Raw genomic sequence first — 16,507 nt, 5'->3', positions numbered from 1 at the left:
TTGTTGAAGCTTGCATGTTTATCAGCTGCTCTTTATTCAAAATGAATGTAACATATTTATTTTAAACATTAAATAACTGTGACAATAATTATCACTGCCTGCAGTGATAGAGTGAAAATCACAGATTTCCTCGAGTGAAAATACAAATGTGGGAGATAAGAAGAATGAGAAGACACACAGTTTTGTTTAATGGAATTTGTGTGTGCATGGATGGTTATCTATTTAAATAGCACTTTCCTTGAAGGCAGAGGATAGCTCAGGAGACCTAGGAACAGGCAAATAATTCATCAACTTACATGGGAACTTACAAGTTTAAAAACCCTGGGTTTGGCCTCATCAGTCTGTAACAGTGAAATTCCATTGACTTCATTTCAGTAATCTGATTTGTACATGTCCAAAAGGAGAACTGACTTCTGCAACAGAAAGCACCTTGGAAAATACTGTGCTGAAAACATGAATTCTACAGAAAGGAAGCAATGAAACTAATGAATAAGTAAGCAATGAATAAGTGAGGTGCCAAATGCTACAGATTCCCACTGGTTGTTTTATTCAGAATCTGGCAGGACTGAGGCTTCAGGCATGTTAAGGCTTTAAGGATCAAAAAAGACTTTGAGATGTGGTGCACATCAGATGTTTGGCTTTGCTACCACACCCAAAAGAAAAAAAAAGAGGAATCTACAGCACTGAATACTTGAAAACAGATTGGGGTGAGGTGACTCTGAAGTGCTGTGAGGTTCAGCCTCACTGGAGCTGCACTCACAAATCCCAGTGATGAAAGTAACAACTGCAACAAAAAAGGATTTGATGAAGCCCTGCTGGCTTTTTGACACAATTTTTAACATCTGCTGTTAAATAACATTCTATCTTCAGGCTCTTTTAAGACAATTGTAATTAGTGCTTTCAGCAATTACAGGGTGATAGCACTGAAGCACCACCACCTTGGTAGCAAAACACTGGCATTTGTCAGGGTATTTTTCTTTGCTCAGAAAAAGAGAAATACAAGTACACCAAAGTCACATAAAGTGATTTTATAAACTAAGCACAGGATCAGCATGACATTCAGGATGATATGTACAGATCAGAAGCACTGGAAGAGATAAGATTAAGTAATTTAGGCACTGAGTATAGAGAATGCTAATACTTGTATGGAAAAAAGAAAAAAAATATTCAGTAAATAATAATATGCTGCAATAAAGAAGAAGAGTAAATATTAATGACTGGCAGGCATGGTTTTATAAGCTGCAGAAGTCTACTGTAGCTAATAAACATTCTGTCCAAACAATAACCAAAATAATTCATGAGGCATGACTACAGGCATCCAATATAAAGTGACTGGATATTCCCACCTGGCACAGTGGAAGTGGTTCTTGGCCATTTTAAGCTGAACAGGTTATTTTATATATGTGAGAAAGATAAAGGCCAAGCAGAAGGATTCAATGATTTTTTGCTTTTCACAAAGATGAAAGTTATTGAGTCTTTGGAGAAAAGAAAAGTGTGTCTCATTTCTGTGCAAGAACAGAGAGATGACAGCTTCAGTACTCTCTGAACAGGGTAAAACACCAGAGCAAAGAAGCATGAACCTAAGCTAAGAATTGGCCTTTAGAGGAACAGAGGTGGAATTCCTTTACACCAAAAGCTGGATAACATGGATGTGAAGATAGCAAAAGCAGCAGTCAGAAGAAATTAGATCCTTTCACAAGAAAATTAAATAACATCTGAAAAAGCAAACTCTTAACAGTCTTACATCAAAAGGCAGATCAAAATTTATGCCCATTAGCATCCTTACATGGGAGCATTTCTGTCACCCTAATCAATTAACAGGTAACAAGCAATGAACATTGCTAACATGCCCTCTAATAAAGTTTCACTTTGGTAGGTTTTAGAAGAGAGACAAAATCAAGTGCTGAGCACTTGGGATGGTTGAAGATCTAGTACAACTGTTAGAAACAAACAGGCATAAAATAGTGGTGTCTTGGTCAGATTTTAATCCTCAGCAACTGCGTTCTATCCTCCTAATCTACTCGTTTATTTGGAAACTAATGATTACATTTTTTCCTAACACACCTCGATTGCTGTCTTATTAGGTAGTTGCTAGGTTTCATCAGGGCTGGCTGTATGACTGCACTGCATAAACACCTATATATTGTTCTACATTTATTAACTTCAAACTTTTAAAGCTTTAGACACTTGAGAAATGAGAAATGCTATTAATAAACACAGTTACTCTACAGTAGTGGGAAGCATTTGGGGAAGGAGACCAACTACAAACAGCCATGTAAAAAAAATATGTCCTAAGGCTTATTATTAATGTATCAGCTGGCAGAAATCACTGTAGCCCCACTGACCTCAATGGAACCAGGGTGAATTTATACTGAGAATGTATCCACGTAAGCTACAGCTTCTTCTAGCATTGTACAATGGAAAAATCCATGCAAAAAGGATAGGACACTGCATTAACATAACATCTGAGCAACATTCCAGCTCACAGAATTAAGTGAAAATAAATCTATGAAAAAGCTACTACTAGTCTCACCTTTCATTTATTACATATTTTTGGGTTTTAGTTTTTTAATTAAAAATCTTTTCTAACTCCATTGACTCATTTCACATTTTTATCACCAGTTAGAAAATTGCCCAGTCATAGATATTTACTTTGACAATAGCATTTTAGAATACACGATGGGTCTTTTTGTTTTCTTGTTTGTTTCTTTTGGAGAGTTTGCTTTGTGGAGGCTTTTTAAATTTGGTTTTGGGTGGTTTGTTTTTCTAACAAACCCATGCCCAGTTTTGCAGTGCAAGCTCCAAGCACAGATAGTTCAACAGGAGCAAGCCCTAAACTTGTGTAAGAGTGAAAAATGTCTGTAAAAAAGTGTAAATTTAAAAGTAATACATATTGAATGACAACATAGCTCAAAATATGAAACAGGGACAGGATTTCAATAACACAACACACGAGGACCTTTAGTCTGTCAGCTGGTATCACATCCTGAGATGACTTTTTGTACAAGATTTTTTAGAAGGGACTTCAATGGGAGTTTGATAGATAGAACAATAGCAGGATATGGCCTCTAACAGGTAGGAACAATTACTGTTCTCAGACGTGAAAATTAACTTTCCTTAACTTTATTGGATTCTGTGCAAACTTTCTGGCCTAGATTCAGAGCTGCATCTAATTTCTCCTGAGGACAGCTGAGACAGGGAGCATGGTAAAGAACAGAAACTCTTCTTTCTAAGCAGAATATATGGAGGAAAATTCACATGAGCCTCAAGAGTGTGACAGAGCAGCTTGGGAATAATGTGTGAAAGTAATGCAGGCAAACCCACTTTCTTCCCAGCTAAACCCATAATGCCTTGTAAGGCTGCAGGGCAAGGGAAGAGTTGTCTAGACTGTCTCCACAATGGGTGGAAATTCCTCAGACCATAGGAATTCTCAGCATGTAAATCTTCCTGTTTTATTGCAGGCTCATTCAAAAAAGATCAGTATTATGGGAAGATAAAGAGAAAATTTAACCTTTGCATTTTGGGAGATGTAAGTACAGGCTCTTCTCTAGAAAAATAACTAACCAGAATAACTAACAACTTCATATAGGTGCTAGCTGTTAACACTATTCAATTTTTGGAGTTTGGTTTTTAAAGAGTTAACCGTGGTATAGTGTTTCCTTTAGTCCCAACAAAGTGGAAAAGTATATATTTTGAAAGGAGGGCTTTCTGTTTCCCTTTCTTTCAGTCCCTCGACTGAAAGTTTCAAGAAGGAACTACTTCACTTTCAAGGCCCTTTACCCACCCCTTATCTTTCTTCAATTACCTTTATTCACCTATTATTCAAAATTCAAACACTTCTGTGATTTCTGACAGTGTCCCCACAAACATGTGCAATGCCACTTCAGGCTGCATCTTCTCATTTCTAACCAGTACTGTTTAAGATGCTCAAGCCTACTCATTCTCCATTTTGTGTGGACACCCTGATGGGCCAACTCAGATTTTTGTGCAGCCCTCTGATAAAACAGACTGGAGAACTGATTTTTCTGAAAAATAATCAAGGGAAAAGTATAATTGTTTTCCAGCTTGATCTTCTGCCTCAGATCTGCACAAACAGCTGCATGAACCCAACAGAATGGGTGGGACAGGAAAGAGAACAATTAGCTGAGGTAGAGCTGCTTAAACCAACATTACTACTACTGCAGAAACACACATGGAACCAGAGCCTAAACGTGCTATTTTAAGTACCCTTTTAAATCCCTCACCTGTCACAGTGCCTATTAAAAGAATACTAATAAGGAAAAGATACTAATAAGGAAAGGATTATATCACTCCTGCTTACTGCTGCAGCCCAATCTTGGCTCTCTGGTTGTTCTTGGTCTTTAATTAGATTGTAAGGTACTGAGAACATAGATCATCTTTTGGCCTACTTGAGAGCAATCTGACTTCTACTACAGTCAAGGCAAATTCTACCTCAAATTCAAAAGAAATTGGATCATTTCTGTTAGCACACCATTTCCCCCAGATACTAGATATTGGCCATTATGGTTTTTGTTTAAGAAGAGCAATCCTTCTGAGTAGCTTTGGATCACTGAGAAATATCTTTCTGCAAACAGTTCTATTTTCTTTGTAATTTCTCTTAGCATCCCTCTTCAAGGATCATGACTTATGATTTTTAATTAAAAATTAATTTCAATCTCTCACTTGTAACAAGTGGCAATTCTAAAATCGCTGGGGCTTAAGAACAGGAGGTGAGGAATAGTGCTGAACAGCTGGAGTCAGAAAAGAGAGCTACATCACACCTAAATTAAACTGATCTAATTGCAGTCTGTTCATACTGCTAAGAGTTTGGTTTTTATACTCAGCTCACTCAGTATGTTTGACTGCACATGAGCATAGTCATCAACCAACAGGAGCAAATCCATTAAAGTTAGGAAAATTCAGATGTACATGAAGGAACTGAACACATCCAGGGTTCCTTGTAAGAAGAAATGTAAAGTCCTTGAGGCTTAGCTGAAACAAAGGGCCAATGAAACAGATGTTGCAGTTAACTGAAGAGTCTTACCCAAAGAATAAACTCTTCTTCAAATATAAATGGAAATTTTCCACTGAGCTATGAGAAACGTTTTGTGATTTTGCAGTTCTCTCTGCTTCCAGATAGAGACAAAAATGTTTGATAATACAGTTGCATCTTCCTGATTCCACTAACCAGTAATTTCTACAGTTGTGTTCATCTATTTGCTGCTCCTTTTACAAAAGAGAGATTTAGTATACCTAACATTGCACTGAAGTAAAATAGGAGCACAACTGTAGGCAAATACAGGAAAGAATGTCTGCAGAGGTGACAGAAGTAAGATGTTTTTAAAGAATAAGTAACACATTTAATTTACCCCTTCATTCAGGGACTATTTTGATACAGTGTTTAATTAAAAAGTGATCACTGTGCATTACCATTAGTCTTGATACTGCATAAGGATATTGGTCCTAGCTCTGAGACTTAAACAGAACCTTACACATCTCTCTCTCAGTGGAGTGAACAATTTGTACTTGTGTCTGTTTCATCAACTTTTGCAATTATTTGATATTTTTAGAAATGTTGGTGTTAAATAGTGTAGGATGGTAAAAAAAAAATTAGAAAAAGCCAGACTTCAGTACCTGGAGAAACTATTTTCCCCAAAGCAACAGAAGGTGTCACTACTTACTGATTTTAAACAAATGAATCCCAGGAGTGGAAAACACTGCCTTTGTTTTGAAAGAAACTTGAAAGTTGTTTGAGAGACGGGAACTGGGTTCCCTTCTCAAGTATTCACCAGCTCCAAACATAAACATTGTATTTAAAAATGGAAAAGACTGCCTCACACCACCCAATTCCTCTCCTCCTCTTTGCTATTATTCCCTGCAGCTGTTTCACCTCAAGCTATGATTCATAGTCAAAGCAAGAAAAGTTTAGGCCAGTATTTGGACAGAAACCCTCAAAGGGCTTTTTTACCCATTAGGATTAGAAGCTGGGATTTTCTCTGAAACCTGTTATTTCAAATTTTCTCTATAGACTACATTTGAGTTCTGACAATGACTGTCTCTCTCCACTTGCAGCATTATTTTAACTCTCTGTGGCCGACCTCACTCTCTTGTCTTCCTTGATGTTGTAGTGTTGCTATTCTATGTTAACCAGCTGTTACATCCCATGCCAGAGATAGCTGCATAGAACTGATGGGTGAGGTGTTATTTTCTAAATATACATACCCACAGCATTTGAAGTACTTCATAGCTGTTTCTAAGTCTCTCCATAAATTCACATATAGAGATATCTACATATGAGGCTAATATAAAACAAGTTTCCCCCTCTCTCCCCCTCTCCTTAACCCGGTAGTTTCCTAAGCTTAATTTTAGATGTCTGGAGCACTGCAGGAACTCACATCCTTTTCCCTCCGGACTGCCTTTCCCCAGGGGTTTTGCCACGGAGAAGCCGAGGCTGCAGGCACCGGGGGATGTGCTCTCAGGGTCACGGCCGCTTCCCTTGTAGCTTGGGGCCTGCGCTCTGAGCCGCTGCTTATTGCATGCGAAGTAATTGCCACAGCTGTAATTAGAAAAAAAAAAAAAAAAAAAAAAAAAAAAAAATTATAGAAAAAAAAAAAAAATATATATATATTAGAACCCCGTGGCTTTTAGCCATCACGACTGCATGTTTAATAAGTGCACTCTCTCCAGATTCCCAGGCTGCTGACTACAACACAACCCCTCGCTTCTTTCTTCACTCCCCCCTCCTCTTCCCAAGAGAAAGGCATCTCAGGTCACTTGAATTATTTAGCGGGGCGTTTTTAACCATCTCAGGGGCTTTGCTTCCTGCTGCGGAGCTCGGGTTCTTGGGTTTATTTTTATTTTATTTATTTTTTTTTTAGCACGCGAGGTGGAGTTGCTCCACTTCCCTAGCAGAAGGAGGAGAAATAGCACGGAGGGGGGCAAGGCGAGAGGGGTGGCTCGCCGTGTGGAGGGGAGGGGAAAGGCCGCCAGGCCCCGCCGCGGCCGCCACACCTGCGGGGCCGCGCTGCCCCCTCAGCCCCGGCCCTGTCAGCCGGGGCCACTCACCGGTCGCTCTAACGTAGCTCTCTCTGTCTGTCTGTCTGTCTGCCTGTCTGTCTGTCTGTCTCTCTTCCCCCCCCCCTCCATCTTCCTCTCCCTCCTGCTCCTCATTCATTCTTCCCCCTTTCCCGCCGCCTCCCTCCCGCCCCCTCCCCGTTGCAGGCGGAGCGGGCCCGGCAGGAGGCGGAGCGGGCCGCCGCACGTCCCCCGGCCGGTCGGCCGGCCCCCCCGCCATGGGTCGGAAGCGCTGCGTGGGGGGAGACGGCTCCAAGATGGCGGCGGGTTGCTGCGGGGTGAAGAAGCAGAAACTCTCCAGTTCCCCTCCCTCGGGCTCGGCCGGCCCGGGAGGCGGCGGCAGCGGCTCCCACTGCGGCGGGGCGGCGGCGGCGGGGGGCGAGCCGGGGGCGCTGCCCCCGCCAGGGGGCCCCCGCCTCAACGGCCTTGGGGGGCTGGCGGGGGGCGCCGCCGGCTGCGCCCTCTCCCCGCCGCTGCCGCCCAGCTGCGGCGGGGGCCCCGCCGGCCTCTCTCCGCCGGCCGCCTCCCTGCTCTCCTCCCCCGGCGCCGGCTCCGGCGGGCCCGGCTGCAGGAAGATGGTGGTGTCGGCCGAGATGTGCTGCTTCTGCTTCGATGTGCTCTACTGTCACCTGTACGGATACCAACCCCCGCGGAGCCCCCGCTTCACCAACGATCCCTAGTGAGTATCGCCGCCGTCGTGCCCCGGCCCGCCGTCCCGAGCCCGCCCTCGTGGGCGCCTCGTGTGCGCCTGTCCCGCCCGGCGTGCCCCGGCCGGGCGCCCCGCCGGCTCCCGCCTCCTCTCCCGGCACCTTCCCCGCCACCACCGCCCGGTCCCTGTCCTCGCCTGGCCCCGCGCGGCCCGCCCGTCCCGGGGCCTGGCCCGCGGGCGCCCCCGCCCCGCTGTAGTGCGGGCACCGGCCGGGCTCCCCGGCGTGTCCCGGGGGCTGCGCTGCCCTCCCGCGCCCGGTTCGCCTAAGGGAGCGCCCCGCTCCATGCTGCCCGGCGGCCGCCGGCTCCCCCGTCCCCGGTGGCCTGCCCCCAGTGGCCGGTCGCACCCCTGCCGGGCCCTTCTTGGTCCCCGGTCGCGCACGGGACTCGGTGGTGTCATCTCCCCCCTGTTCCCTGGCACCGCAGCAGCGCCCAGCCCCGAGCCACCCGCCTTTGTGCGCCCGCGTCGTGCGCCCCGGCTCCACGGGGTCCGTGGAAAGCTTCGGTGGTCCTGTTTTGTGTTGAGTGGTGCCCGAGTAGACCGCTCCACGCTCCTTTTACCAGTGGTCCCTACTGGGACCCCTTCACTAGGCAGCCTCTCTCTGGCCATGTGTCCATGGGCCTCTGCTTCACCAGTGCTGGATGGTGAGTACCCCGTGTGAGAGACCTGTCGTGCCAGTCCCGGATTTGTGAGCACTGGTGTACCAGTACGTTCCCTGTGCCAGGCACTAGTAATGCTGCTTTGGTCTCAAACTGTGCGGAGTCCTTGCTTTGTGACAACCCCTGAAGACCACCCAGTGTTAGACATCTCGAGTCCCTGAGTAATCCACCACCTCGAATTCCCAGAGTTTTGAACAGATCACAGAAACACCTGTTACTCCTCTCTGTCTTGCAAGAGCATCCGTCCACCAAGGGCCTGCTTCGTTCCTCTCCCTGGCTGCTCTTGTTCAGTGTTTGTCTGAACCCCAGTGTCCTCCTGCCTCTGGAGGTGACCCACCAGGGTGGTGTTGCCCGGCATGTTGGCACCTGCCTGTGCCAGGGAACCGGGCATGCTGCTGCTGCTGGAGTTCAGACACTTCAGGGAGTAACTTCTCTCTGACAGGAACTTATTTCCTCTCAGCTGGGATGAGTTACTGAGTCGCTGCATGCTCCAAATCTGTCTGAATGCAAAGTTAACCTGAGGTGTTGCTGAAATTAAGTTTCTGCTGTTTTACTTTGCTTTTAAATGGGATGGAGCTCATGTGGTGAGTTTCCAAGCTTCAGCTGACTCTCCAGTGTGTTGGTCCACCAGAGTGCATGTCACTTGTTTCCTCTTACATACAGCATGACTGTGGAAGCTGTGAGAACCTGTGCTTTATCGGTACTAAACGAACACAAATTTTTTTGTGGATGCCCAGACCCTTGCACACCCTCACCAATGCAAATGGTTATCATGCAGTCCGTGTTTCATTAATGAGATGTAGTCTATGCTTCTCAGTGTTTGAAATAATGTACTGTATTAATGATCTTGTTTGGAGTCCTTGCTGTTCTAACACCCGGGATCTATACATCTCTTGCATACTTTCAGCTGCTGTCATGACAACCCAGCTCTGTGGATTCCTACTTAACCTGCCACCCCAGCAAGTCTTCCCTATATGCTCTTCATAACTCCTATGTGATTACATCAGAGTACCAATAATGAAAGGAGGGCAGGGAGACTCCACTGTGAGTTTCTTTACCCAGGTCTTTTGTAAATCCATGTCTGTCTTTTTGTAGATACCAACTGTTTAGGAACTGCTGCTCTGAGTAGCCATTTTGCTTTGCATTGTCCTGTATCTGTTCTCCATCCCAGGCCGCTACAGGTTACAGCATCAGCTTTGTGCCCTTTCACTCTTTCATTGCTTTAAGAGAGTTGAATTCTGTCTGTGTCTCTCTGTAACAATTACCTTGTTGTTGTCGTTATGTTTTTTTAATTGTACTGCAGAATGTTTTGTTGAACAGATTAGTGCTACTCTCTCTGTTGTTTTGGTGGAGGAAACTGAGGCAGGGGTGAAGATTTCTCACTGAACTGTTTTCCAGTAAGCACTTTGATTCCTCTTAGCGACCACTGGATCACTTCATCTTCCTTCTCCTGCTTCTTCCTGTAACAAGAACACAACAACAAACCAAGTAAAATGATTTGTAGTTTTCTAAAAAAAAAAAAAAATTCTAAAATTCATGTGTGTGTTGTTTAAGTGCTCTTCAGACTTAGTTGCTAGACCTGGTGAAAAGTTGCTGTGTCAATGGACTTTAGAAAATGGCACAGCAGTTAAACTTAGTGATGCCATTTCTGCTTATTCCCATGTTTGTGCCAGCATGCATGGTTGTACAGATTGAGAAATGATCTAATAATAATTTTTTCCCCCCTCTGGTTAGTTTGCACAGAGATTGGTTCCCTCTGGATCATTGCATGGCTTCACGAACACTTGTGCCTGCACAAGTGTGAGGTGGGAATAAGCAGACAGATGGCAGAACTGCTGCTTTCAGCAGAGCTGATTATGTTAGTGCAGTTGGGGAAGCAACTTCGAAAAAGTTGTTCAGTATTAAATGTAAAATTCTAGGTCAGTGAATAATTGCTCCTGCTAAGTGTTCAGAGGCAGCATGACTTCTAGCACTGAAAAAATCTGCCAGCAGTCTTATCGATAGCTGAGTAGCTCACAAAGGTATGATTCTGTCTTTGAAGCTGAGCTTCATCCTGTACAAAAAAAGCTCTGAATGGGAACTGGCATTTTTCAGTGAATGTATGTTTGCAGCTCTCTGCATTAAGTCCTTTTGGAGGTTTTGTCCAGAGACCAGAACATCTGCTCTAAGAGTAGTAGTCTAAAATAAGAGTTTGTATGTGAATTTTAGAAAGACTTCTTGTTTAAATTACACTAATTACCAGGAGGATGAGAGACCTGCAAAGAGGTATCCTCATCAAGCATGATTCATATTCCTTACAGGTCTTTGAAGAAGGCAACTGGGCACGATCAAAGAAAAGCAGGTGGCTGAGTCACTTGGACAAGGGGTTCTGGTGTGTTGTCTTTTGAAGAAAACCTGCTTGTGACTCCTACAGATTTCTGTAACTTTTTGATGCCAAGATGAATACCATGGCAGGGCTCAAAGGGAAGGAAGTTTGGAGCAGTTAGTTAGTAAGAGACAAAATGCCTATTGTGAAAGGGTGCAGGTTTTGCACCCCAGCCCAGTCCATACGTGGATAAAGTTGGTGGCATTTTCATATCTCTGATTGTAGCTTCGAAACCACAGGGTATGGGCTGTTGGTCAAGGGTATTGCTAGCAAGCTGTTGGGTTTGAGTGACTCATGGATTGAAAAGAAGATAGCTGGAAGATACTGAATCCCTCCAGAAGTGTCTGGGTGAGAATAGGCTCTGCAAATTCTTCCAGCCACAGGCTTCTTCTTCTCTTGTAAGCTTCCACTGATCTGCCAAAATTTTGTTCTATCACTGTCTTAATTTAAGAGCTTTCTTCTACCTACAATTTAACTTGACTTTGAATTGCACTCTAAGCCACCCTTCCCTTCATGGGCTGTGTTCTGCAGAGCATGCCCTTTCCCCTTGCTCTGCCAGTGTGGTGGCTCTCAAACTATTGGTGCAGAAGGAATGTAGGAATTATCCTGAAGGCGTGGAAGCTAATATAAAATTTAAAAAATTGTTGCACCAGACAAAAATTGTCACTTACACAAAGTGTCATTTAGACATTTCTTCAAAATAAGTTTGATGAAGTTATGGAAAACAGTAAGTGATTAAAATCGGTGTTTTAGAAGTGACAATAGAAATAAACTTTAAAGGGATGCGGGAAGAATTGTAAAAACACTTTACCCCACTCATTTAGGGAGAAGGAAAACTTTCTGACAAATAACTTGCATCCCTTTATTTCCTTTTTGGTTTGGTTTTGTGCAACACACCCTGTGCCTCCATCATTTGTGGAAACAATGCCGTATCCTGCCTTCCAGTATGGAAGTGGAAAAGGGCCACCCACCAGTGTGAAAGGGCTCAAGTTTCACACTACTCCTATTTTTCTTCCAGCAGGGAAGTGACTGAGCAGAAGTGCAAGCATGTGTGAGAATGCTGTGACAGGGTGGGAAGGGTAAGAGTATGCAGTGGAGTTGAGTTGAAGCTCTGCTGTGGGGAATGAGGACTTTTTCTTTAAGATTCTCACATCTCTGCTTACTGTAAAGGTTTCCCTTGGCAGATAGAAATCACCTTTATGAGGTTCTGATCCTGTGCAATGTCTACCTCAGTCAAGCTCTTCAGCTTGCCTTAGTTTTAATGTTAACATCATTGTAGGGAAGGCATTGTGTGACAACCCAACAAGTGAACTCCTTTGCCAGTCGTTTGCTTCCTATAGTCCCTTCTTGAAAGTCACTTGCTAGTGAGCAGTATTATTTTAGTGGTGACCATCCACACTTCAACACTTTGTAAGGGGATTTGTTTGTTCAGCATGGTACCAAAGAGCAAGGTTTTGCAGCTGGAATGGCTAATGCAGTCTGTGCCCTGCTTTCCATCTGGCTGAGTAGCTCTTGGAAAAATGTTTACCACGAGCACCTTGCATCAAATACCTGGTTGATGGCTTGCTCATATCCTCCTCCTCTGACACCAAGAGCTGTGTCAGATGGTGTGTGTAGCTGACCTGTGTACCTGTGGTGCTCTAGGGCAGATCAGGCTCCAGCCCTGTACATGTGCAGAGGCTCCAGCTGTCAGAATCATAGAATCATCATGGTTGGAAAGGACCTTCAAGATCATCAAGTCCACCATGTACCACCATAACTCCTAAAGCATTGCTGGCAACCACATTCTTTGCTATAGGAATAATCTGTATAACTTGATCATTTTCTGTGATTGAAGACCTCTGGATTACAATATTTTTAGGTGATACCCAGTCCTGACCTAAAGATACAGCTTGGAAATCCATCAGTTTCTTTCTTTGATGACTTTTGTTCTTTTGCAGCAAGTGTGCCATTTGGCTGTAAGACAGATATAGATGTGCTGCATTGCTGATGTGCCAGACCTTTGTATTCCATTGTGTTTTCAGGTCTAAGATCTGGTTTGGATACATTTAAGTTCAATACAGTTTAGAACTGTGGAGCTGGCTAACCTTGTGCCCATTAGTTCCCACATTCTCAGGGGAGGTTGTGATTCTTCTTGGAGCCAGTGTAAAGTGGCCCTGCAGTATAAAAATGGTTCTAGGGCTCGTTGCTGGCCAGCCAGTTTTTTGCCTCTTACTGTGTTGGCACTAGTGGTGGTGATTTGGCTAGGAAGTTAGATGGAAATAGTTTAAAATTTTTCTGTACAGTCCCAAACCAAATTCTTTTCCAAAATATTAAATTACTGTCTGATGCTTTCTTTTAAGGTTCCTTATAAGATCAGGTTTGTACATGTGTTTACATATACATGTTAATAGAACAGTTATGGCTTGCAAGTTGCTAGGATTACATACTCTCCTCAATTTCTTGTATCTTGGCTGCAGCCTGACTTCCTGGTTTAGTCTCTCCAACTTACTGTAATGTTTGAAGTTGGAGCCTTGTTCTTGGCTTTGTGCTTGCCTTGGTATATATATCTTTGCAAGCACTTTTGTAAAACTTTGCTGGAAAACTTACTGAAGTATGAATTTCATGTTGTCTTAAAAGAAACCTAAGTATTTTCTCCCCAGTCTGTACTCAGAGTTCAGCTGTACCTATTGACATTGCTATTATTCATGTCAGAGTTTGAAATTTTAATGGTTGTTTCTCTGCAGGACTTAGATGTATGGCAGTGGAGACTTACTTGTGGGGCAGACTCTGTGCAATAATTTGTATTTATTGTCACACCCAGTAACATTACACAACAGCTCTAATGATTGCTTGGTCATGGCTAAAGATCAACACCAGTCACACAACAAAAATCACAGCAATGAAAAATGCAGATAGGAAAGTGTTCTGTTGTGTCAGTGTCTGACTTCATTCTGGTTTTCACTTGTAGATCATAGTTTTGTGTAAGCTGCAGTATTTTCTGACTTAACAGAGCCTTTACTGTTAAATATTAAGTGTTGGAATGTGAAGTGGTGGTACTTCCAGAGTGGCATTCTGTGGTAGATGTTTTTAAAATACAGTGCTGTAAAAAATGTGTATTTTGGCTGACATTGGCAGTGCTCAGCAGGGAATTCCCAGCATATTTGAAAGCAGGGTTGGTGAATGCATCCTGGCACAGCAGAGGAGGAAAAGGGATAAAGCTGCATGCATGGCTTCAGAAAGAACTTGCATTTGCCAGTAGGTTCATCTTTTGATATGATTGGTGAATGCAGAAAGCAGTGTTATGATAAACTCCAAATTAGGTTAACTATAATTTAAGGACTTTTTCCTTCATAAGCTCATCTTAGTGAGCTCTTCTGATGTCTAATTAGGTAGTTCATATTAGTACAGGAGATCACATCATAGACAGTCTTAAGGATGGGCCCTGGTTTTGTTTCTTCAGTTAAAAGCAGTCACCACAAAGTTAAAATAAATGTTCTTACTGCAGGACCAGTTTGGCAGAAGTTAATTGTTCTCATAGTCCTTGTAGGGTTGGGAGGAGTCAGGACCCAGCTCTCCTGTGCCACCAGTCCAGTCTTTCATTTTTATTGCCTCCTTTGGTTTAGTCATGTTCGTATCTTTTGTCTTTGTTTTGTTTACTCTTGTTTTGTACTGAATATAACTTCCAGATAAAGATTTCTGTGGATTTTTCAAACTTAAATTTTGATATGGTCCATGGCAATATATATATATATGTGTGTGTATATATATATATACTTAACATGTCTGACTGTGGGAAAAGTGTATTTTGGGTCTAGCTTTGACTTACTTCACTTGTACATCTAACCCTTAATATTTATTGCTATAAATTGTTGAGAAGTTAATGATTTAAGACTGCAGATATTTTATTTGGAGTTACTAAAATAGTGCAAATTTCTGCCTCTTCTTCTGCAAGTTAAACATGTTTGTTATGCCACCTTTATAATTGTAATGTTATCTGGCACTGTATAACTAAAACAAGAGAAAATTGGTTCTGTTAAGAAACAAGTAGGTATTATCTAAGTGTATGGACAATTAGCAAGCCCTAAACATCTTTTAAAACTGCTCATCTCCAAAGAGAAAGTAGTTGTTGTTGACAGCTAGGAGATAGCCTGGTCTTCCAAGCTTTTATTTCTTGGTTAGCTCAGTTCCCATAGTTCACAGATCTAGGCTGTGACCAATCAATTAATGAAACCTATTTATCTAGTACATAGTTTTTGCTTCTCTCAAGACTCATGCCATAGTGGAGCAAACCCAGTATATCAAGTGTCTATTTTTACATTAAGTACTGGTTACAGTTAACCACAGGTTTTCCATAGCATCTAATTATTGTCTTCAGAAGCAGAAGTGCTAGTATGCTAACACAGAAGTTGTTTGAGCTCTGTACTGGTGGTTTCTGTGGCAAAAGTCTCTATGGGAGGCAGGAAAGATGCAAATTATTTAAAAATAATAGTAGACTTGTCAGAGTTTGGCCAATACAGAAACTGTTGCTAGGCTGGAGGCCAAAACAAGTCCAGTCAGGCCCTGACCCTCATTAGCAAAGCATTATGAAAATGCTTGACCTTTTTTATGATGTTTATGCTCCTACGGAGTAGGGTATTATACTGGTACTCAGTTTAGCATTGCAAAGTTTGCATTTAAACAAGATGGGGCAGCTGAACTGCAGGTAATTTACACAGTCTCAGAAACATGTACTTAACAACAAAGAATTTTAGAGAGTCCATAAAATGGAATGTTCCTGTTAAGTTGGTCTTTGTGCTGCATTTGAGTAGCAGACAGTTAATAATTTGAACTTGGATTGATACATTATCTATATTTCTAATGAATTTCTGTTTGTTAGTGCTGACTGACCCAAGCCTGGGTGTCTTTCACCCAGCACTGTAAACAACAGTAGGTATCTCTCCTGGGCTACTTGTATGGCCTTTAAAAAAGCCCTTCATCTTCATAACTGGGATCTTGGCAAAAAGGGATCAGCATAAAGGGCTTCATTTGTGAAGTGGGACACTGCTCCACTCACCATAAACATTTATTCAGTGAGGTATTTGCTGCATTTGTTGCTTCTCTTCACTCCTGCTGTCACCTTTTTCAGACTGCATGTACATTTCTGTACCATACAGGATATGCCTTAAATATTTGTGATCTGACTGGGCTTTAATAGCTTCTTGGAAGGCAGCGCTTGTTTTGAGTACATGGATATTGCTTTGCCACACTGAGTATTTGCAGCCAAGGTTATTAAAGTGCTAATTTCATGAGAATGACATCTTACGGAATTTAGAACAGCTCCGCTGAGTTGTGGCAAGGTCACTGGGACAGCAGCCATTTAGAAATGTGTGTGTCTTCCCAGAGCACTCACGCCTTTCTGTGTTATGGCAAGTGACTTCCCACAGCCCTTACTACTGTAGAAAATCTCTTTTTATGCCTTCTTCCCATTAGCTTGAACTCTGTGGCATTTTTGGCATGGTGCTGCCTAGGGCTATGGTGTTTGTAATACATGACCCAAAGACATACTCCTGTAATTTGTTTTTTGCTCCTCTGCCAGCAAAGATGTCTCCTCTCCTGGCTTTGTTGGCACAGGATGGGTTCCAGCATCTGCAACACTGTCTGCTCTGCTGGATGGAAGCTGGAGTCCATGTTTGAAACAGAAGAGAAAGGAGGGAAGGATCCTTGTTATTATCTTCTAAT

At 43.0% G+C, this 16,507-nt stretch overlaps 2 protein-coding genes across 6 annotated transcripts in view; one reads left to right on the top strand and one right to left on the bottom strand.

Moving 5' to 3' along the window:
- The window catches only part of PAK3 (p21 (RAC1) activated kinase 3), a 243,675-nt gene extending 235,816 nt beyond the window's left edge, over positions 1-7,859 (bottom strand). For all 4 annotated transcript variants that reach the window (XR_011728606.1, XR_011728607.1, XM_071757584.1 and 1 more), the window contains exons 1-2: positions 7,720-7,859; positions 6,396-6,556 (exon numbers count right to left, since the gene is read on the bottom strand). The gene's annotated coding sequence lies outside the window, so the exon portion shown is untranslated. The remainder of the gene's footprint in view (positions 1-6,395; positions 6,557-7,719) is intronic.
- AMMECR1 (AMMECR nuclear protein 1) overlaps positions 7,228-16,507 on the top strand; it is a 70,315-nt gene continuing 61,035 nt past the window's right edge. Inside the window, exon 1 of one of the 2 annotated variants that reach the window (XR_011728608.1) lies at positions 7,228-7,753. Coding sequence is in view for 1 of the 2 variants with exons in the window: in XM_071757588.1 (XP_071613689.1) it covers positions 7,293-7,753 (461 nt within the window). In the remaining variant the exon portion in view is untranslated. The remainder of the gene's footprint in view (positions 7,754-16,507) is intronic. The other variant, XM_071757588.1, reaches the window with a different exon arrangement.

Source organism: Heliangelus exortis, chromosome 14, assembly GCF_036169615.1.
Source record: "Heliangelus exortis chromosome 14, bHelExo1.hap1, whole genome shotgun sequence".
NCBI classification, from domain to species: Eukaryota; Metazoa; Chordata; class Aves; order Apodiformes; family Trochilidae; genus Heliangelus; species Heliangelus exortis.
The sequence above is the reverse complement of the archived record's forward strand: the minus strand, read 5'-3'. Positions and strand labels throughout refer to the sequence as shown.